The 24345-nt window shown below is 38.4% G+C and overlaps 1 protein-coding gene across 1 annotated transcript in view; it reads right to left on the bottom strand.

Annotated features, from left to right (window-relative positions):
• Positions 1-3520: 3520 nt before the first annotated feature.
• Positions 3521-24345, bottom strand: part of mmp15b (matrix metallopeptidase 15b) — a 41783-nt gene continuing 20958 nt past the window's right edge. Inside the window, exons 5-10 of the mRNA XM_059351519.1 lie at positions 21664-21825; positions 20375-20571; positions 14316-14454; positions 8170-8320; positions 6835-6953; positions 3521-4166 (exon numbers count right to left, since the gene is read on the bottom strand). Coding sequence (XP_059207502.1) covers positions 3661-4166; positions 6835-6953; positions 8170-8320; positions 14316-14454; positions 20375-20571; positions 21664-21825 — 1274 coding nt within the window. The 3' untranslated portion in view covers positions 3521-3660. The remainder of the gene's footprint in view (positions 4167-6834; positions 6954-8169; positions 8321-14315; positions 14455-20374; positions 20572-21663; positions 21826-24345) is intronic.

The following is a 24345-nucleotide window of genomic DNA, read 5'->3' as shown; positions in this document are numbered from 1 at the left end:
CTATCTACGTTCATTTTGGGGCTGTATGCAAATCAGAATTGTTGTATTTGAATTTGTTTTAGCAGTTCAATACAAGGTTTTGAATATTTGTTATTTTATTTTCATCTGTCTGTAAAATCATAAGCATTAGCTCCAGTGATGATTTTGAAAACATTAACACAGTCATTTTCTGTAAAATATGCTACTGTAGAGTTTAATAGAGTTGCCCATTCCACAAGTATAGTGGTAATGTCACCTGACCCAAGAAACGAATGAAAAAAACTATTTTTTATGAATCCTTTTTGCTATCTAAGTTCATTTTTTAGGGCTGTATGTAAATAAGATTTTTTTTTTTGTATTTGAAATGGATTCAGCAGTTCAATACAAGGATTTGAATATTTATTCTTTTATTTTCATCTATCTGAAATCTCATTGACATTAGTTACAGTGAAAAAAATAGCCTGAAAAACTAGCGACGAATATTTGAAGGTTAATGAAAAAATAAAATCATCTTTTTTTATGAATATTTTTGCTATTTTTGGGGCTGTATGCAAATCAGAATTTGAAAAGGATTTGAATATTTGTTATTTTATTTTCATCTGTCTGTAAACTCATAAGCATTAGCGCCAGTGATGATTTTGAAAACATTAACATAGTCATTTTCTGTAAAATATGCTACTGTAGAGTTTAATAGAGTTGCCCATTCCACAAGTATAGTGTTAATGTCACCTGACCCAAGAAACTAATGAAAAAAACATTTTTTTATGAATCCTTTTTGCTATCTAAGTTCATTTTTAGGGCTGTATGTAAATACGATGGGTTTTTTTTGTATTTGAAATGGATTTAGCAGTTCAATAGAAGGATTTGAATATTTGTTCTTTTATTTTTCATCTATCTGAAATCTCATTGACATTAGTTACAGTGAAAAAAATAGCTAGAAAAACTAGCGACGAATATTAGAAGATTAATGAAAAAATAAAATCATCTTTTTTTATGAATATTTTTTGCTATCTAAGTTCATTTTGGGGCTGTATGCAAATCAGAATTGTTGTATTTGAATTGGTTTTAGCAGTTCAATACAAGGATTTGAATATTTGTTATATTATTTTCATCTGTCTGTAAACTCATTAGCATTAGCTCCAGTGATGATTTTGAAAAAATTAACATTTTTCAATGTCATTTTTTTCTGTAAAATATGAAAATCAGTAGGCAAACTTGCTTGAGAAGTACAATCCATCGGAGTAAATTATTTTTGCATCTTAATAATCTGCCTGATTTTCATATACTTGACAAAAATAAATGGAAGCCGATGAGGGACTGCAGGAAAAATATGATTAAAAAAAAATAAAATTTAAAACACTATAATGAGTACACTGCAAAAAAAGAAAAGTTGGGTGAACTCAAAATTTTGAGGCAACAAACTTTGATAACATTTTAAGTTGGACAAATAAACTAAATATTTTAAGTTTTGTTTCTGAGTTTCCTCAACTCTGAATTCAGATATTTGAACTTATAATTTTACATTGTAATAACTTTTAATCCGTACTTCTGCTAACTTCTATAATGTGCTGAATTGGCACGATTGTATGAAATGTCAGCTAATGTTGCGACCACAATTTTGAGTTAGCATTGATATGCTAATGGCTACTCTTGTAGCTGTAACAAGCAGCGCCGCCAGCATCAGTTAGCCGCTAGCATCAGTTAGCCGCTAGCATCAGTTAGCCGCTAGCTTTCGCTAATGACCGAATTTCACCGATTTCCTGCATTTCACAACAAAGAAATAAGAGTTAGCAGAACTATTGTCCCTTGTTGTGAACCCCAACTTAAAGATATAAATAACAACAACTCACAAACTTGTTTTTGAGCAGACAACTGGCTTCCTTTGTTGTGCTAACCTACATTATTGCCCTAAATGTCAATAATTTATATTTCCAAGTTTTACCAACTTAAATCACTGTTTTAGGCAAAAAATACAAGTTGGCTTTTTTTTGCAGTGTAGTTAAGATGGACATTTTTTCGCTGCCCACAGTCTCATCTCTGTTCTTGTGAGATGAAAAGGGAGTGGAGAGTGTTTTGGCTCTGGGAGTTCAAGGTTTAGTTTAGGGGTCACTGAGGTTAACAGCATTTACACACACCTGCTGTTTTTTAATGAAGAGGATTAGTCTGTGTTCACATGAGCCTGCATGGCCCGAGCCCACCCTGCTGCTCCCAGCTACACTATATTTACAACAGCTCGACCTCAGCTCATCTGTGAAGTTTCTTAAAAACACCAGCAGTAAAAAGTCCATTACAAACTTCATGCTACATTAGCTGCACCCTGTGACTGCCGTGTTGCGCTTGTGGTGTTACATCCTGTTCCGAAGTTAAAGGCTGTGGCTTTGCTTTGTTTCTCCCATGTTTTATGTCACACACACACACACACACACACACACACACACACACACACACACACACACACACACACACACAGATGCAATGAATGCTCCCTCTCTTGTGTTATTTCACAGTAAGCTGACTCTTTAAATTAACCATTGGTCTTTCTCCTCTCTAGCACAAAGAAAAGGTCTTGACAGAAAGGAAGCTCTCTAAAAATTAGCCACATAAATTAAAGTTAAGGGAAGAGATCCCCTTTAAAGTCTGTACCCTTTCAGCCAAAGAGGTCTTTAAATGCTTTCCAAATAAGGAAATGAAAGAAGGTAGACCTTTTGTCTAGTAATGTGAGTACAAGATAAAGAAGCAAAACAAGGAAGTAGTCTGGATTTAAAGGATAAGTACTATTTATTTCAACTTGAGTCTTATTTTCATTGGCAAGATTTCCATATGTTATGAAATTGCCATAGAAAATAAGATCTAAGTTGTAATAAACAGGAATTAACCTTTAAGAACAAATCAGTGTCTGTATGACAACAAACTGAACTACAGCTTTAAGCCTAATCTCTGTTGGAGGGAGTCAAAGGGAGACTAATATCTGGTAATATCTGGGCTCAAGGGAGGCCTAAATATACCTCTAAATGTAAACTACGTCTGCTGTGAGCAAACCCTGTTTCTCTCCAACTGTTCTCCCACCTCATGACATACTGTAGAGAAAGAAGAAGACGATGAGAGGAGGAAGGAAAACTACCAAACTCTACTTGAAGCATCGTTGTCCATCTACAAATCGCTTTCTAACCCTCTTCATTTCTTTCTTTTGTGGCAACTGTGATAGCAAAAGCAGATGTCAAGTTATCGGCGAGGACAAAGCCCCGACTGAGATCAGAGGAAGGAGGAAGGAGGTGCAAAGACGGGAGAAAGAATAGAATAGTCTTCCTGGTTAAGAACTAATAATAATAATAATAATAATAACAAAAAAAAATCACACAAAATGAATCAAAACAAAGAGAAAAAAAAAACAATGTGCAAACTTCTCTCATATAAATAGACTACAGTCAACGCATTGTAGAGCACCATGGGAGGCAGGAGGAGGTTAGGGTGGTGTGTGTGTGTGTATAAGTAAGACATAATCTATGCTTGCTTCTAGTGTGTGTGTGTGTGTGTGTGTGTGTGTCAGTACAGTATTGGACTTTCTACCACATGTACTACGAGACTTGAGACGATGGATCACAGGGAGAAGGCTTGGATTAGGGGCGTGGTGTCTAAGGTCCAATTGGAGTTCAAAGGTCAAGTGTCCCCTCCTGACGAGGATCAGACCCAGTCCTGCAGCGAGCGCTTGCAGTGCACCAGCAGCCGCGGCGCCCCTTTGCTCTGCAGCGTGTTGATGATGGCGTAGATCAGTCCCAGGATGCACAGCACCAGGACCAGCGGGATGGTCACCATCAGGATGTTCATGGTCCGCTCCTCGCTGTCGTCCACCTTCAGCACCACGTCCACCTCGTTGGTGTCTTCCTCGCGGCCCTCGCGGTAGTCTTCGTCTTTGTCCGTTCCTTTGCCCGTGTCTTTGTCCGTCCCCCCGCGGTCTGTCCCGTCCCGGTCTTTGCCCTTGTCCCCGTCGTCTGCGTCCGGGTTGACCGGCGGCCGGTTCACGTCCGGGTGTTTGCGCCCTGAGTCCGTGTCCGTGTCTCTGTCCGGGTCCAGGTCCACGGTGCAGCCCATGAAGTCCTTCAGGATGGACTTGGGGTAGCCCGGTTCGCTCTTCATGCGGTGGTTGTCAAACTTCCAGTACTTGGAACCTTTGTAGAAGTAGGTGTACGCTGGAGAAGGAGAGGAGAGCAAGAACATGTCAGACAACGTTACAATTTAAAGAAACAGTTTGACACTTTTTGATTCTTGGCAAGAGATGAGAAGATTGAGATCACTCTCATTATCTGTCTGTTCTGTTCCTCGCCTTTTTACACTGAATGTCTGCCAACTTCCAGGAACTTGGTTAATTAATTAATTAATTAATTTATTACTATATTTCTATGGCACCTTTCAAAACCAGGGTTACAAGGTGCTTTACAAAGCACATTATCAGGGAGGCAATACAACAGTTAAAACAAAAATAACAGAACATCATCAAAAACAATGAACAAGCAAAAATAATAGGATACAAAATTAAAATATGTGTAGGAACGTTAGAAATCATTGCACAAATGCCAGCCTGTACAAGTGGGTTTTTAAAAGTTTTTTAAAATGATACACAGACTCAGCTGCTCTGATACTGAGGGGGAGCTTGTTCCACAGCTTTGGAGCTAAGACAGTAAAGGCGTAATGTGGTGTTAAGAGGTCATTTCACCATTTTTTGTGCGATCACATCAGTCCAGTCTCATATATGTATTGAAGACGTATGACCTTACTGAATGGTGTATATTTTTTTGAGAAACATGCTGTCTTCATTTAGAGACTATTTTTACAGAGGAGTACAGAGGACTCATAGAGAACTTTGTCACATGGTGCAACAATCATCACCTAAAGCTCAATATCAGCAAAACCAATGAGCTCGTGATGGACTACCAGAAGAAGGATAAAACACAACGCTGTAGCTGTGACAGTAGACAATGCTTCAAATCTGAATGTTGCTACAGAGAAGCTACAAATCTAAAGTGTGGATGCTTCACACACATCTCCAAGATTAGTGCCACCAATTCAGTATCTGACCAAAGGTTTCCTCTTCTGTTCCTGAGCTATGACACTGAATAATGGCCAGAAAATTGTTTCTAATGTCACAGTCAAGTTGACCTTTGACCCTTATAATCACCATATCACCATACTCTACTCCGACCTGAAAACAAACTCACCGGTCCGACAGCACTCATCAAGGACATCCACACCTAACACAATGCTCTGCACTTTATATATTTATATAATTACAGTATTGTTTTAATGCATACAATGGCACTAAGTTGATGGTACAGTGAATGAATGACATGAATATATTAAGTGCTGAGAGAATGAGAATGTATCTTTTCTATTTACTATTTATTGAGATGAGATGATAAGAATGTATCTTGTTATTTACTATTTATTATGCTTTTTATATGAGTCCAGTACCTGAGTGCATTGAATTTCATTGTATTTCTGTGCAATGACAAATAAAAATCGAATCTAATCTAATCTTATAAAACGTCATCTCTTCATCATTTTATCCTATTAGACATTCGTGTGAAATTTTGAATTAACATAAGAATTCCTTATGGCCAGAAATGTGTATTGTGAGGTCACAGTGACCTTTAACCCCAAAAATGATATGAACGTTTCTGCCAAATTAGAAGGAATTTCCTCCAGACATTCCTGAGATATTGCTTTTTTGCAAAAATGAGAACTTAATGCCTCTGTCCACAGCATTAAGTTCACGGTCACCAGCACAGAGGCATAAAAATGTCTCCTGTCTTTAACAAAGTCTGCCTGGAGACTGGATCACTCCTCTCTGAGGCAGCTTTCAGTTATTCTGCTCCTCACCTGTGGAACAAACTACCTGTAGATATGAGGTCAGCTCCTTTAAATCAGGACTAAAAACACTATTGTTTACTGCAGCGTACTCTTAACTTTAACACTTATCTGCTCTACTCTACTGCCCTTACTTTTTAACTACACAATGTTTGACTTGTGCTTTTTATTATTTTATCTCTTTTTTTTTATCCTGCTGAATCTTATTTTATCCTATTTATATTTTTATTTCTATTTCCCTGTTTTAATTGACTGTTTTTACTGTTTTCGATTGTGTCTTGCTGTTTTTAATGTGTATGTAAAACACTTTGAATTACCTTGTGTTGAATTGTGCTATACAAATAAACTTGCCTTGCCTTGCCTATCTATCTATCTATCTATCTATCTATCTATCTATCTATCTATCTATCTATCTATCTATCTATCTATCTATCTATCTATCTATCTATCTATCTATCTATCTATCTATCTATCTATCTATCCATCTATCTTTAAATCAGGACTAAAAACACTATTGTTTACTGCAGCGTCCTCTTAACTTTAACACCTATCTGCTCTACTCTACTGCCCTTACTTTTTAACTACACAATGTTTGACTTGTGCTTTTTATTATTTTATCTCTTTTTTATCCTGCTGTATCTTATTTTATCCTATTTATATTTTTATTTCTATTTCCCTGTTTTAATTGACTGTTTTTACTGTTTTCAATTGTGTCTTGCTGTTTTTAATGTGTATGTAAAGCACTTTGAATTACCTTGTGTTGAATTGTGCTATACAAATAAACTTGCCTTGCCTTGCCTCTCTATTTCCACTCTAACCAGGCACAGTGCAGCAAAAAGCCCTTTACATGTAGGCTCAAATTCACACACACATGCTATCCCCTGTCTCTCCTGATAATTGCATGACCACACCCTGCTTCTTTGTTTCAGGCATGTCTGCCTGCCCCTACACACACACACATGCACAAAAAGCACTCTTCTTGTCTGAGCTCACCCCCATCATCGCTGAGGAAGGCCCCCTTGGGAGAAGAAGGCACTGACGATCCCCAGACGCTGATTGGTTTCGGGTAACCTCGGTCAGCCAGCCGTGACTGCTCGTTGAAGCGCCAGTACCTGCAGACAGTAACGGAGAAGATGGTTGTTACTGTTTATCAACTGTCTAAACAAGAAAAGAGCAGACTTCTTACACAGGACAGTACGTGGTGTGTCTAACAGTCCGATTTCCACACATGCAAGTCAGTTCTGAATGTAAATGCACGAGTGAACTGTGCTTAGCGAGGGTTTGCAGACCCAAAGCGTGATTATTGATATTGATTTTTTTGAGAAAAAAGTTGCAAATTTACTAGATTAAAGTGGCAAATCTACAAGACAAAAAGTTGCAGATTTAAGAGATTTAAAGTGGCAAATCTGTGCGAAAAAAGTTGCAGATTTACGAGAAAAAAGTGGGAAAAAAGCTACTTTTTTCTCCCAGATTCACCACTTTAACCCTTAGTAGGGCACTCATTGAAATACTTGCAAATTCCAAATTTCAATCCTAGAGAATATTGGAGGATATTACATACTGCTAGAATGTGTAAAAAAAAAACATACGAAAATAATATTTTGAGAAAAAAGTTTACGAGATTAAAATGGCAAATCTACGAGAAAAAAATGCAGATTTATGAGATTTAAAGTGGTGAATCTGGGAGAAAAAAATTGCTTTTTTCCCACTTTTTCTCGTAAATTTGCAGATTTGCCATGTTAAATCTCTTAAATCTGCAACTTTTTTTCTTGTAGATTTGCCACTTTAATCTCGTAAATTTGCAACTTTTTTCTCGAAATATTACCTGAAGTTACCAAATATAGTTCTTCGCCTGATAAAGGGTTAATACAGGACTAAAAAATGCCGTTAACGGGACGAGAGCAGTCAAAACGGCTGCTTCAAGCTAGCTACATCGAGGGTAGGTTCGCTTCCTGTTTTCAAAGTAAAAGCACAAATACTATCGTTGTAAAGGGCAACAGGCGTTTTTTATAAATGTAACCGGAAGTGCGTTGCTCACGATGGCTAGCTTGAGTAGCGTAACAAAAGTGTAAACAGCTGGTAATTAGACAAATTAACGACGCTCTGGGGATCTAAGTGGCTACTTTCTCGCCTTAAAAATGTTTGAAATGTCAATAAAGTGATATATTTAAAGAATTTAGGGCTTTACCGGTGTCAGTGGAGCACCACAAATTGCTATCTGGTCTGTGGGAAACACTGTCTACTATAATACATCATATAGTTATATACTGGGTAGCAGGTGAGTCAGAGGGGTTTCATGTGGTGCTGACAGATTGAAGGCTACGTTACCAGTCTCCTTGGAAGAAGTAAGTGTAGCCGGATGGCTCCCACCAGATGGCTGTGTCTATTCTGTCGTAGGGAATATCTTGACCATAATCAACCAGCTCCAGTGGGTAGCCTTGTTCCAGGTTAGCCTCCCTGAAAAGCCAGAATCTGGTTCCTGAGGAGAGGAGAGGAGAGGAGAGGAGAGGAGAGGAGAGGAGAGGAGAGCTTAATGATCCTTTATGTGCATACATACATCGGTACATTCCCCATCCACCCCCACTCATAACCCTTATGCACCCTGGAAAATGTTAGCACACGCCATCATACAGTCCATGTCAAGTACACTTGGTAACACACACGTCCACATACAGGAACAGATGTACCCAAACACATTCTGCTGCTGCGCTCACATTTAATTTGCTGGCACAGAATATGTTGAATAATTGAAACTGAATGAGGAATAAAAAGAGAACAATAAGAACTATCAGAGAAACCAAACCAGCGTTTACACACTTGTAAATTATATGAACGCAATAATGATTTGTTGGCAAGCAATCAGAAAACACAGCAGAAATGAGTACATCATTGACTAAGGACTTTTGGTTTGGCTTGTAATTATCCATTAGGAGCGGCTTGTCTCATGTCAGGCTGAAGGGAGGGTTTTATTGTTTTTCTCTGTGTCAGACAGGGGGACTCCGTTCCTCCTGGCACCATTACATCTCTCCTCTTGGCTCCAATCCGCCTTTCCCTCCCTCCACCCAGCCATCCACCCATCCATCCACCCACCTCCGGCCCCTTGTTTAAAATGAAAGCTCTCCACTCAGCATCTGGAGAGAACAAGAGGTTGATGCAATGCTTCCCAGGGTTCCTGCGGTGCACAGCCCTGATGTAAAATCCCATGACTTATTCCATGACTTTCCATAACGACACCAAAACACTTCAGTGACCTAAAGAGTTGAGTCCTTCCTGCTGTGTAACTCTTGTTTTTTCTGAAGGGATAAACAGCTTGGTTTCAGCTGTGAAACCTCTGAGTAATCCTACAGCTGTTTAAGAGAAGTGAATGGATACTTTTTTTTGTCTGGATTGCACCTTTCAAAATAGATATTCCAGATATTTGACATCGAAGGCCCCGTTTACACGAGGAGAGGAGAGCTTAATGATCCTTTATGGCAGTAGTTCTCAACCTTTTTGAGTCGCGACCCCCAATTTAACATGCATGTTGTCCGCGACCCCCACTCACTTAACAGAATCTCACACGCACAGTTCAGATCACCCAAAAAAGAAACAAAATGACCAAAAAAGACACAAAATGACTAAAAAAAGACACAAAATGACCAAAAAAAAGACACAAATTGACCAAAATAGACACAAAATGACCTAAAAAAGACACAAATGACCAAAAAAAGAAATAAAATGACAAAAAAAAGAAACAAAATGACCAAAAAAGACACAAAATGACTAAAAAAAAGACACAAAATGACCAAAAAAAAGACACAAATTGACCAAAATAGACACAAAATGACCTAAAAAAGACACAAATGACCAAAAAAAGAAATAAAATGACAAAAAAAGAAATAAAATGACAAAAAAAAGACATAAAATGACCAAAAAAAGACACAAAATGACCAAAAAAAGATACAAAATTACAAAAAAAAAAGACACAATGTGATCAAAAAAGACACAAAATTACCAAAAAAAGACATCGAAGGCCCCGTTTACACGAGGACGCTTGCGGGTAAAAACGACAAAATATTTTATCGGAAGTGCCTTTCGTTTAGACGGTGATGGCATTTTGGGGCTTAAAAACGCAAAAATCTGAAACCACCCTCCAAAGTGGAAAAGTTGAATCCGCTCCTCCGTAGCGTGTCGTCTACACTGACAAGACACAAAACTCTGATCTGATCTGCTCACGTCACGTATGTGTTTACGTCACATACATGCTCCAGTACAGGAAAATAAACAAACGTGGGATTATTTCCATGCGTCGGACCTTCAAGCTGCTCTGGCAGCTCTAATAAACTTACAGGAGTCTTTCCACCAAATGTACAGGATATGTACAGATATATTCTCAGTATATAGACTTTTTTTTTTTTATCATTTTGACTTTTTTCTCTTGACTTTTTTCTCGTTATTTTGACTTTTTTTTCTTCCTTATTTTGACTTTTTTTCGTGATTTTGATTCTTTTTTTTTCGTGATTTCAACTTTTTTGTCATTTTGGCTTTTTTCTTGTGACTTCGACTTTTTCTCGTTATTTTGATTTTTTTTTTCTTCGTAATTTTGACTCTTTTTTGTGATTCCGTCTTCTTTTCTCATTCACAGTACTAGTGAACAGAGAAGGATCTGTAATTACCTCCATCACATTTTAGATGCACCGATTGGTCGGAGGCGAGCCAGACGGCTTTGGAGGAGACCTGGGAGATCTAGTGATGGTGGAGAACTTTGTGGAAGGAGTAGCTGATGAAAATACGTGGTGTGAAAACATCCACATGCCCAAAGATGCTCTTATCGCTTTAAGTGATGCCGCCTGGCTGCATACAATCCAATTCCACACACTTTAGCGTCACCGTATGCAGCAGATTTCCTCCCGAAAACGCTCGTCTAAACGAGGAATAAAAAGTGAAGACGTGACGCCACTTTTGCATCTTCTGTTCAGACCGTCATCATGTAAACGTAGCCCCAATATCTCCAAAAACCACCATCTACCCATCCGTCCATTCATCCTCACACAAGGCCACACGTCTACAAGAACAAGAACAAGAAGATCAATTGTTGCTTTCTGTCCCTTTATGCTCGTACGGAGTTGGGTAAAAGGGCATTTGTTTACTCTGCACCTTATGCTGGAATATGCGCCAGAAAGAATGGAAATTAACTGAATTTGTTACTTTGAGCACTTTTAAATCCAAACTAAGAGTTATTGAAGCCAATTCCATAACATGCACTTGTTTCTCATGACGTGTTTAAGGTCTGTATGTTATGTAAATATGTAACTGTATTCTGTGTTTGCTGCCTCTTGGCCAGGGCTCCCTTAAAGAAAAAGAGGTTCTTAATCTCAATGGGATATTCCCTGGTTAAATAAAGGTTAAATAAAAAAAAAAGAACAGAAAAAAAGCAGCTTGAAAAAGGCCTGCTGTCTTCCTCTGACAGAAAGTAAGGGTGTTGAGTGATCTGATTGGTCCATTTAAAGGTCCCCTTCTCAGGTCTGCCAGTCCTTCCTTCCTTTTTTCTTCCCTTCCTTTTCGTTTCTCTTGTTCTTTCTTTGCTAATGGCCTGCAGCCAAGTGTCACACTGAGAGGCTTGCCGATGACATCATCCTCCTCATCACCAACAGCTGCCCCAAAGCCTGTAGCTCCCAGAGTCAAGCCGCATTAAAGACTCACTTCTTTCTTTTTTCGTTCAGCAAACTTTATCCACAGTTGTAAAAGACAAGCTGGTCTCAGTGACTGGCAGTATAAATAATGAGCCGTGCTAAAATAGATTTATCCTCCGCATGTACAATACATTATGTACATCTTCAACATCATCTGAAGATGGATTCAGTTCCAGAATCTGTTTTACTGTTAAAATATGAAAGCATTAAAGCATGATGGAGTGAAATTACCATGGGGCATTACAAATGTATTCAGGTTGTAAAAAATAAACCAGATGGTGGATGGTTTTCTGTGCAGGAGAGTATGTCAAAATGTATACTCATGTTCCATATGTTCGTGATATGAACGCTGGACTTCAAGAACATTGCAATATCTTATCTATGAAAATGAGAAGAGAAGAAAAAAACCCCCACCTCTTTTCTCTTGCCTTCTATTAAAGTTTTGTTTTTTTCCTCCGGCAAGTGCTAGGGAATAGTATCCCTTAGTAATCCCACAGTGCTTTTAAATACACTACCGGTCAAAAGTTTTAGAACACCCCAATTTTTCCAGTTTTTTATTGAAAATCAAGCAGTTCAAGTCAAATCAACAGCTTGAAAGGGTACAAAGATAAGTGGTGAACTGCCAGAGGTAAATAAAAAAAGGTAAGGCTACATTTCAGAATTATGCAAGTAGGCCTTTTTTCAGGGAACAAGAAATGGGTTAACAACTTAACTCTATGGAGTCTTGGGCTATTTTGTCCATTTTTGAATTCTTTTCATGTCTTTGTAAGTCATTTTGTGTCTTTTTGTGTCTTTTTTTAGTCCTTTAGTTCAACATAAAATGTGATTTTGAATCTTTTTTTTACTTTCAAAACACTATCATGCTCAATAAAGAATTTTAAATGTTGCAAATGTGCATTAATTTCAGAGTACACTGAGACATTAAACTGCATCATTTTCAATTAAATTCTGGAAAAGTTGGTGTGTTCTAAAACTTTTGACCAGTAGTGTATATCCCATCTTCTTTTAATTTATTTTAAATTTAATTTTGCTTTGTTTTTGTTTTTTTTGTTACCTTTGTCAATTCTGTATTTTATTGCACTTTTTGCACTTTTATGTGAAGCACTCAGCCGTCTGTAAATGCTCTATATAAATAAATTTGACTTTGTCTTTGACTTTGAATAATATTTTTACATTTCTATGTAAGACTGACTGACCTATGATAAATTGTTCTTGTTGATCTTGTGTTCCAACACAGCATCCAGTAAATCCATTTAGTATTGTGTATTGGCATGACAGAGTAAACTGTGCTGCTTGACTGGAAAATGAATCCAAACACTGTTTGGATGTTGCTATTTAAGAATCGCAGTGCTGTGACACAAAGTTTATTTCCTGGGCGCTGTAAGGCAGCTGCTACCCTAATTTCAAAATTGGGAATATTCTCAAAGGCTGATGTTGCTTCTGGAAGTCTGTGTTGCTCTAAAAGTGACAGCTAATAAAACTAGAAGAAGATTATTTAGAACAGGCCAGGCCTGTTTTTAGAGCAACAAGAACCAGAATCATAGATGTTATGTTTATTCCCTGAGGGAGATCGGGTGGAGGAGGATAAGAGGAGTATGGATGAAGAGGTGAATCTGACTCAGTCGCTTTAATGATCTTCTAAAAAGAGTTGCCATTTTTATGAATAGAAATTTGGTTTGGATGCAAAACTGTGGTTCGATATTTGATTTATATCATACAAAAATATGATAATTACAGATTTCTTCTATATTAAACATGATCCAATAATCCTTCCCTGGCCAAAAGGATAAAAGGTAACAAGTAAAGGTACTGACTAGCTGTTCTCTGCTCTTGGTCTTTACAGATATTTGTGTTAAATTATATACATCAGCTATTGGATTTTTTTTTTTATCTCCATTGGGTTGCAAGGTAAAAGATAGCACATTCAGACAAGGGATTTTTTTTTTATCTGGATGTCAAAACTGCTCCATAGAGCTAATGTAAAGATTTAAACAACAAGATACCAGAAACACATGTTTTGGGTTACAAAACCAAACTTTTTAAGAATGTGCACACAGTTCGGTACAGACCAGTGTCAGTAAATCGGATCAAAACACACAACACAAACCGTACCTCTCTCCTAGTGACCTGGAGAAGGTTATTCATGCTTTCATTTCCACAAAACTGGATTTTTGCAACTCGCTGTATGTAGGTTTAGACCAGAACTCATTGCGACACCTACAACTTGTACAGAATGCTGCAGCGCATCTTTTAACAGGCACAAAGAAACGTGAACACATAACCCCAGTTCTGGCCTCTCTACACTGGCTTCCTGTCCATTTCAGAATAGATTTTAAGATCCTGATGTTTGTTTTTAAAATGAGCCCTACCTGGATGTGTCTAAATGCTAAAAACAAAAGGCGATCGCTCTTTTGCAGTGGCTGCCCCGAAGCTGTGGAACAGTTTATTGCTGCATATCCGGTCGTCAAAGACTTTGGACAATTTTAAATCTTCTCTTAAGACTCATTTTTTCTCCCAGGCTTTCGAACCTGCGTGAGAAGAAAGTTGTTTCTGTGTGCTGTATTGTACATCTCATCTCATATATTATTCGATTAAATTGTCTTTTATTTTTATTTGTGAGTTTATTGTTATTCAACTATGTATCTTGTATTGGATTGGATTTTTTGTTGTTATTCAATTATGTAAAGCACTTTGGTCAACCTTGGTTGTAGATAAGGTGCTCTAGAAATAAACGTGACCTTGACCTTGACCTAACTCTTATTCATTCATTAATGTGCTCGTGTCAGAGTGTTTGCTGCTTACCTTTAAAGAAGACGAACCTGCCGTCGTGTCTCTCGTAGGCAGCATCGATGTCTCCAGGCAGACCCCTCCAGAAGTGACTGATCGGCATGGGATAGTTATCCAGAACTCTGTTCCTACGCACTCGCCAGAACCAACGGCCCTAAGGGGACAAAAAATTGTGTGTTTAGGCGTTGATCATTTCTTATTGCTGCTTGAAACAACGACATCTATTGCACGTCTGTCCGTCCTGGGAGATGGATCCCTCCTCTGTCTCTCCCTGAGGTTTCTTCTTCTTTTTCCCCTGCTAAAAGGGTTTTTTTAAGGAGTTTTTCCCCGGCTGATGTGAGGGTCTAAGGACAGAGGATGTCGTATTGTGATGTGATTTTGGGCTATATAAATAAAACTGACTTGACTTGAAAATTGACTTTAAAAACACACACAGGTGAATTCACAACAAATAGACTGTGTCCACTGAAAGCACCATGAATTGCACATAACTTGAAACTACTATCAGCCCAATTGCAAAGTCCAATTCACAAAAGATATTGTGGTAATGATATTACAGTGGAAACCAATGAAGTTTTGTCGCTGAGTGCAATTTTAGCTTCTTTTTTTGGCATATGGCAATGTCTAAATGTTACACCAAGGACACTGTGGGCCTGATGGCAGAGAGAAAAAGAAAAATTGAATTTCCAACAGTGAGGTGCAGAGGCAAGTTTCTAATCCGCAATAACACACTTAAAATCACAAACGTATTTTAATGGAGAAAAAAAAAACGCAGTGTTGATAGTTTTCCTCTCAAATAAAATGTTTCTCTGCAGCGAGGAAAGTTTGCTCTCAAAACATATTCTGATTGATTGCATTATAAAAGCACCAAAGTAACCCTATATTCAGTAGTTTTTTCTTTGTCTTTCTTAACTCCTGAAACTCAGAGTCAAAGTAAACCAATGCCCAAATAAGTTCAAAACATATGGCTTCATCCCTCATCCTATCCCTCTGCCTTTTCAAAACATTCCTCTGCAGCGAAATATGCAGTGGATGCCCATAAAGCTGCTGTAGAAAGGTATTCTCTTCTCATTAGTCCACTGATTTTAACTATTTGACCCACTGAGGTCTGACAGCGCTGTAGTAATGCTTGGTGGTCATCATGCCAAGCAAGGATAACTAGACCAGAACGTACAATAAACTAACAATAGCGGAACACTGGCAGGCTAATAATAGTCGGTCTCTGCTCTGGTGGCTTTATCACGTCCCTTTATTGCACTCTCTCTGTTCAGCCTAATACAAGATAACTTTATACCAAACTGTGATCTCATTATCAAGTCAGCAATCACTAGTGGCACATTTTAACCCGAGCACAGAACATCCACATCTACTCTATATGCTGTGCACACACGCCAGCAGACAGATTTACACTAGAAGCCCTCAGACTCATTCATAAGTGGTGAGTCAGTAGCCCTGCTTGTCCTGGATAATGTAACGCTAAAATGCTCAGTGCTGCTTCCTTTTGGCAAGCACACCTAGTTTTGTCCTTCACGCAGGACACCCTGGCAGACGAGACGGCGCGGCACGGTATGGAATGGAACAGAACAGAACGGAGATGGGTCGGAGAGAGAAACAGATCAGGGCCGAACCGAACAGACTGCGTGCTTTTCAATTTGTGTGGGCTGACAGCTCCTTGCGTTGACCAGATTAAGACTGACTTGACCATATTAGTCCTCAGCAGAACAGACCAGATCTCAGTGTGGGAGTTTCAATATTGAAAGTAGCTCTGTGTGCTCTGCTGGTTGTCTTTATGGCCCAGCCCTCCGCTGGGAAGAAATACTAAAAAGAGAATAAAAAAAGTGACAGCCCCTTTCTTCTTTTAATGGACAGGACTCTGTGGAGAAGCGAGAGTGGGACTGATGTGCTTCAGATTACTCCCACTCTCTCAGTACATTAAGTAAGCTATTCTTCCTATGCAGAGTAACAGCAGAGAGGAACAATGTCTACTATTTATAAATACAATTTCTGAAAAGTGGAGGCATTTTTTCAGAATTTAAAATTCGAACATGAAAAGCACAGTGGGAAAAGAATCCCAAGTAAAGCACTAAATGCCATTAAAGCATCTAACTGGATAACAGTTACAGGTCTCCAGCCACTCTGAACACTGTATGAAGTCTAACATCAGCATCATTACATGTTAGGATGAATAACATCATGTTATTATCTGTGTAAACGCTGTAATTGTGTAATAATTGTTTGATTTAATGTGGACCCCAGGAAGAATAGTCTTCATCTCTATGAAGACTAATGGGGATCCAAAGGATACAATAAACAATAAACAATAAACATGGCCATGATATATACTGTATATAGAATGGACGACAACTCTTCACTTCACTTTCCCCTCTTTCTTTTATTATTATTTATGTATTTTATCTGTTATGTTTATGTGGTCAGTTTATTCATTTTATACAGACTATGTCTAAATATCTAAATATTGTATAGACTATTTGGTTTCGTTTTATGTGACCGTTGTTTGTTCTTAAAATCATACAATTTAAATCTAATAAATAATTTAAATCTCTTAAGACTAATGGGGATCCAAAGGATACAATAAACAATAAACAATAAACATGGCCATGATATATACTGTATATAGAATGGACGACAACTCTTCACTTCCTCCCACTGTACAAAATGAAGCCGAAATATCCCGGTTACGGACGCAGCCATCTTGTGCCGGTGATGTCATTTGGAGCCAGAGTTGGAGCCATGATATCAAGGTGCCACCCATACACCTGACTGAACTACAAGTCAATCACACTCTCTTGTTAAAGCTTAAAATAGCTAATGAAAACTAGACTTGTCCGAAAATTGAACAAATGCACATGCATATATTCATAGCAATCCATCCAATTAACATTCAATTTAACTCTGAAGAAAAAGAATGCTTCAGTACCAAAGTCTTGTCCAGTTCATATGCAGATATCTGCTTGTATAGATTATTTTTGGTCTGCGTCCACTCTGATTAGATCATAGTTTAAGAACCACTTGCAGCAAGGAAAAAGTTAATTTTGGTAACTGATTAATGCTATCCAGACTAGCTTCATTACTGTGAATGAAACCCAAGAACACAGACATTACTGACTGAAATGAAATCCAAGAGCACAGATATAACCGTCTGACCATGTGCAGCACTTGTCCAGGCAGCTGTACGCCAAGTCTTATAAGTCCTGGCCAGTGTCAGAAACACTTACAGTCCAAGATAGGAGATATTCATAGAGTGTTCTCTGTGTTTGGAGGGACAGGGCTCTTTAAGATTACACTGTTTTCCAGGATTAATGCAAACGGAAACACCTTCATCAGTTGTTTTTCACTTCAATGTACTATATACTCTACCGGTCAAAAGTTTTAGAAAACCCCAATTTTTCCATTTTTTTATTGAAATTCAAGCAGTTCAAGTCAAATGAACAGCTTGAAAGGGTACAAAGGTAAGTGGTGAACTGCCAGAGGAAAATAAAAAAAGGTAAGCTTAACCAAAACTGAAAAATAATGTACATTTCAGAATTATACAAGAAGGCCTTTTTCAGGGAACATGAAATGGGTTAACAACTTAACTCTATGGAGTCTTGGGCTATTTTGTCCATTTTTGAATTCTTTTCATGTCTTTGTAAGTCATTTTGTGTTTTTTTTGTGTCTTTTTTGGTCATTTTGTGTCTTTTTAAGTCATTCTGTGTCTTTTGGTGTCTTTTTTTGTAATTTTGTCTTTTTTGGTCATTTTGTCTTTTTTTAGTCCTTTAGTCCAACATAAAATGTGATTTTGAATCTTTTTTTTACTTTCAAAACACTATCATGCTCAATAAAGAATTTTAAATGTTGCAAATGTGCATTCATTTCAGAGTACACTGAGACATTAAACTGCATCATTTTCAATTAAATTCTGGAAAAGTTGGTGTGTTCTAAAACTTTTGACCAGTAGTGTAAGTATAGATAATATATTTTACATTTGACGTAGACATGTCAAACTATTTACTGGCATCCAGTTCAAGTTGATAGTTTGATACTGTTGGATATCTTCAGCTGTTGGAATCCCTGCTGCTGCGGTTCCCTGTGAAATGTCAACATTTCAGAAATCATGACAACTGTTTTGGGAGTGAAGCTGACGTTCTTTTACAGTAAAGCCTGGGTGTTCTCTGTGCAGCTCGATCTAATATCTGCAAACCTTTTCAGTGTTTAACGCTGCCAAAACTGGACACATCCTCCGACCTCTCCCACCGACACACATCATTACTTATCTTTGTAGAGCTGCTCTATGTATAAAGCATCACTGAACCAACCCTGGAGAGGAGAAAACACACAGGAAGAAATGTCCAATTTGCTGCTGAAAGTTACTTTAACTTTAACCCTATAAAGCCAAGTGTATCATATTTGATACATACGTTTTTGGGACCTCTACATCATCAGTGTGATATTTTCTTTTCCTGAAAAACCTGATGAATACATGAATTGATGATTAAAAAAACTGAGCGACAAATTTCACAAAAATACCAGATGTAACAAAAATGATTTGCTGGTTCCACTGGTGGATCTGTGATTGCTGCGTGAAAACTTCATATCAGCAGATGTATGATGTTGTTTTATATGGAAAAAAATATTTTGTTTGTTTGAGGAAAATGTTAAAAGGAAAGTCAAAGTTTTATTTGGTTAAAAATATTAGGTTTTATGTGATTATGTTAGTTCAAGAAAAGCAAATTGTGAGCAACAAATTGCACAAAAAGACCTGATGTATCAAATATGATCCAAATTAAATTCATATATGAAAATTGATATTGAATTGAAAAAAATGTTAGCCGGTTCAACAACCACTCCAGTTTAAAAAAATTTAGAATTTTCTGGCAATTATTTCACGGTTCAGGCTTTATAGGGTTAAAAGTGAAACCACAAAAATGCCTTAGATCATCGGCACTGACTGAACCATTACCTCCATGATAGGTGAAAACACTTTGCAGATGTATAATGATACATACAAAAAAAAAACCTTGAATATTAAATATATAATACAACCCAGCTGACAGTAACTGCAGCCAACAGCCAAATGACCAGCGCTGGCAAACCATTTTCTAAAACATAACCCAGCTAATAGCTCACTGCTGCTTCAGCCCTTATGAATGTTTTGTGTGGGTCCAGAGGCTCTTTAAGGCAAACACCTGACCACACCCCGTCCTTTTAACAGTGTTCCGGCTCATAAAAAACACTGGCCCAGTTGGTTTACAATCCACAAGGACCTGATTGAAAACAGACCCCTTGTTGGCAGCGCACACGCCATTTGTTTTAAACTGATTCGAGGGAAAAGGATAACTAATTTATTGACACAGTTAACTTGTCAGGACAGCTCCTCTGCTGGAAGCCGACTGCATTTCCAAGCAAGGACATGTAATAAACCACCGTGAAGGTAAACATATCTCTTCTTAAGTTTTATGCTCATAATGTAACTTCGATCAAGCTAACAGGCTTTGATACAAAAAATCTTTCCTGCCACATGCCATCACACTGTACAATAACAAATAATAGTCTGGTTCATTACATACTGTCTATGCACTTTATGTGTTGTTTATGCACACTGTTCATTGCACCTTATTTGTTTCATAGCACCAACATTTTTATACTGTATATTCATATTTATTCTGCACTGGAATTCTATTCTACTCCTTAATACATACTCCTTCTTTAGACACTTTATTTTTTATTGTATTTTATTGTATTTTTATATTTTATTGCTTGAAGTATGCCTAGGTTGTTCTTTTTATTTAATTGTGTTGTCATTGTCTCTGTGTGTAATGCTGCTGTTACACTGTAATTTCCCAGCTTGGGATAAATTAAGTATATCTATCTATCTATCTATCTATCTATCTATCTCTCTCTCTCTCTCTCTCTCTCTCTCTCTCTCTATCTATCTATCTATCTATCTATCTATCTATCTATCTATCTATCTATCTATCTATCTATCTATCTATCTATCTATCTATCTATCTATCTATCTAGGCTTTGGCTGAAGTTAAAAACCTTCCTTTTCCCTCAAAACTCAATCCATTTACCTTGAAAACAAACATCTCTCCTCGGAGCATAGCAACTGTGTCAAAGTTCCCTTCACAGATATTGGGTCCGTAGTGGTCTGGTCTTTCCGTGGTCCTGGGCCGGTCAGGATGCCGAGGAGGTGTTTGAGGTGGTCTTGCATCTGGGCGACGGGGAGTCACGGTGGGCAGCGCCTGGGTGGGGCCGCTGTCTGGTTGTCCTGCAGAGACAAACAATCAGGATGGGTTAAATATTTTATCACATTATGCATAAAGACAAGATAAAGGACTGTCTGATGAAGAAAGAGAGACAACCACACTAATGCATCAAGCTCAGAAGTGTTGAATTCAAATAAAATGCTATAAAACATAAAGCTGGGGTAGGCTGCTTTTTCCCTCTCGTTTCCTGTATTATTAAAAATGTGTTGTTTGTAAAATTTAAGTTTGTACGGATTAAACAAATGACAAAAAAAACATGTTAGTGAGCAGGCTTCAGTGGAGCTGGTTGGTGGATATTGTTACCTTAAGACCAGACCTGGGCATTGGCCGGCCCGCGGGCCACATGAGGTTACCCAGAAATTAGTTCAATACAACCGCAGTGCTTTTATTTTGAAGGTGGTTTACGTACCCACCTGCAAAGACTTGACTCTTTACTGATAGTTCACAAGATTTATTTAAAATCGTAGCTCCATGAACATAAAAATAAGACATTCCTTGGTCACCTTGTGAATCCACTGTAAGAGCTAACAAACATTAGCATTAGCACTTGACCAAACAAGCACTTTTACTATAGTTAAGACAACAAATATAGCCACTAATATATATGACAGAATAAATAAACTTTAACAAACCTTGTGTCCTGTCAGCCACTATAGAAGCCTTTTTGATACTTTATATCAACTTTATATGAATTACGATGCACTCGTACCGCTCTACCTGTTATATCCTGTCACTATCTTTCAAAATAAAAGCACCCGTTTCACACTAGACGGCACCTTTTCAAAATAAAAGCATCACAACATTGTATTCTTATCAGTAGCAGCTCAAAACCAGATAATTGACTGTATTTTATAAAGCGATTAAATTAATATTAAGCAGAATTTAGTTCAGAGCTTTGGTCCGGCCCCCACAACCTTCGTGGTGTTGGTCATGTGGCCCCTTAGGAAAATGAATTGCCCACCCCTGCTTTAGACAGAGCCAGTCTAGCTGTTTCCCCCTGCTTCCAGTCTTCATGCTAAGCTAAGCTAACTGTCTCCAAACGCAAATGTCATCCTGGATTCAGCATTCTGTACAGGTTATAAACAACACCCTACCGTAGATCTGCTGGATGCCTCGCCGGTCGTCCTCAGGCAGCTGGAAATCGTCCGTCTCCATCCATTGGTAGAAGGGCGCCATGATGGCCAGTGGGTTGTTAGAGTGCTCTAAACCCAGAGCATGGCCCAGCTCATGGACCGCCACCAGGAAGAGGTCATTACCTGTATGGATATAATGAAATACACAAGTTAAGAAAGGAAAATTAGAAGATATGCACTGAATTTTTCACACTTTATCTCTAGAAAAGGGATTGTTTGAGCTTGTTCAGTGGAGAGAAATAGAAACAAAACATGTCTCCCTCTCCAGTCATACATGTATTTTATGAAAAAAACATGACTGCATAAGCTTCAGGCCACAGCAGAAAGCAGAAAGTCCCAATAAATACACGCCTTCAGTGTATAAGAATGGCGTTCATTGTTCTCTCACAGTTACGATGTCAATAAACATCTCCGTAGATATGGCAGATGAATCACACACAGGCATGCTAATGATTGCTGATATGAATCAACATACATTTGTAACATTTCTAACCAATGAAGGGAGGTCGTTGTCCAATGCCACCGCAACAATTACACACTGCCCGCCACACAGCTGACACACTGACCACTGCATCAACTTCCTCTCTACACAAAAGACTTCATACAGACTGTTTTTAGAAAAGTAAAGCCATTGACTGGATAAAAGAAGTGGACGTAGCCATTTTGACATCACCCACGGTTTGTGGACATTGTTTTTTGAAGCCTCTATAGGCATTTTGGCCTGTTTTTATGGAGCCAGAAGGGAACATATTTGGGTCTTTGAACCTTCGAAAACTATGCACTTCCATCTATATAGGCAACCTGACTGATTCTGGCTCATAGCTACCCTGTGCAAAGTTGCTGCTAACAATGTTAGCTCCATAATATGATAAAAACCAAAGACAAGTTCACAGCTATTTAAAACACACTGCCATGGATGCTCATTGCAGCACCTCTTTTTGTTTGAAAAAGTGCCATGGTAACTTTAATAATGAGGTAGCCACGCCCCAAAGCATTTTACTCTAAATGGAACCATAAGAAGAAGTCTGGAAACTAGCAACTGGGACTATTAACTTGTTAGTAAAATGTTTACTTAGGTAATAAATCAAATGAGAAGGCTCATTTCCTCATACACTTACACTTACATACGCGAGTGGAGTCGCCCCCTAGTGGCCATTAGAAAGAATGCAGGTTTAAAGCACAATTGCACATTCCACTTTTCAGACCCCGAAGGCAACTTCCACTTCTTTCACACAGTCTGAGAGTAAAACCAAAGGAAACCTGGTTCACATTTGACCAACATATTCCTATGATTTCATCTGTGAATTACGGGCTCTTCCCCTCAGTCAATACCTCTTTGTTGCCAGGCCCTGCTCTCTGTGAACTTTAAACTTGCTAGCCATTTCGTCTGGTGAAATGGCACATACTCATTGGTCAGATTTGTGCCAGTGACATCATGCTGTTGGGGGATTGGGACTAGGTGATGTCACTGCTGTGCATGCAAGTGAAGAGGAGCTGCTCTGGATGCTTGTCCTTGTGTATCTCCTCATTTCCTCTTTGCAAAACACACACACACACACACACACGCAGTTACACAGGATACACACAGTTCATCTCCCCCACCATCTATAATTTCAGAGTCACATGAATGTCCTCATGGTGTACTAAGCTGCAGCTAACACTCAAGGAGAGAAAACAGCAGAGGGCAAGACAGAGTGCCAGAGATAGCTGAGAACCAAAAGAGAGAGAAAGAGAGAGCACTGAGAGCAGATAAAGAAGCCTTTGTGAGGTAACTGTGACAACCATTCAGTTGGACAGAGAAAAGCAAGGGTAAACTTCAAAAGTCTTGGCGAAGTTAGAAGTTCAGCCAGTGCAACTATTTCTGACTACCCTGTACACACGCATATTTTATCATTCAAGCCCTATTTCAGCTCTCTGAAGCATTGTTCACTTGTTTACCTCGTCTCACACCTCATTCATCAGTAGCTGAGGGGATTCCCTATGAAGGATATGCACACTAAAGCAGCATCCTGACAACCAAAGCACACTCTCCAAGTTTATCCTGCCAATAGCCAGCGACTTACTCACATTAGTGTCATCTGACCACAAAGAACCACAAAAGCTTCTGACCTACAGCGTTTCATCTGAGTAAGGTGAGTTTGAGTGTGCATGTCAGCAAGTTATTTGGATAAAGTGTGAAAGCTTTTTTAGTTCATCTGTGCTGGAAAAAGGCTGATTAATCACATTGTGCATCACAAGGTTCGAGCCAAAAACGCACAATAGAATTGTTTTTCTCAATGGACAAATGAGGCCAGGGTCAGGAAAAGGTAAAGAACACAGCAAGACAGCAAAGAATGGATGAAATAGATTTGTGCTTTTACTTTCCAATGAATTTTTTATGCATAACTATTGATCCCTATGTCTTTCCTTAAGTCTTTTTTGTTTGAACCACCGTTCCAAAGGAGGTCAAAGGTCAGAGCTGCTGTTCCTACTCAAGGACACTTCTGCAGGTTGGATGTTAACTGAGGCTTGAGCACAGCTCTTAAAGTCTCACTTCTTATTTTATACAATTCTACTGTTTGATGTGAGGTTAGGTACAATTCATTTTACTTTTGTTTGCACCAGCATATGAACATACCCCCTAAAATATCCCTGTTCTGCATC

The sequence above is a fragment of the Centropristis striata genome, chromosome 2 (genome assembly GCF_030273125.1).
Source record: "Centropristis striata isolate RG_2023a ecotype Rhode Island chromosome 2, C.striata_1.0, whole genome shotgun sequence".
NCBI classification, from domain to species: Eukaryota; Metazoa; Chordata; class Actinopteri; order Perciformes; family Serranidae; genus Centropristis; species Centropristis striata.
This window is presented reverse-complemented; position numbering and strand designations above follow the sequence as displayed.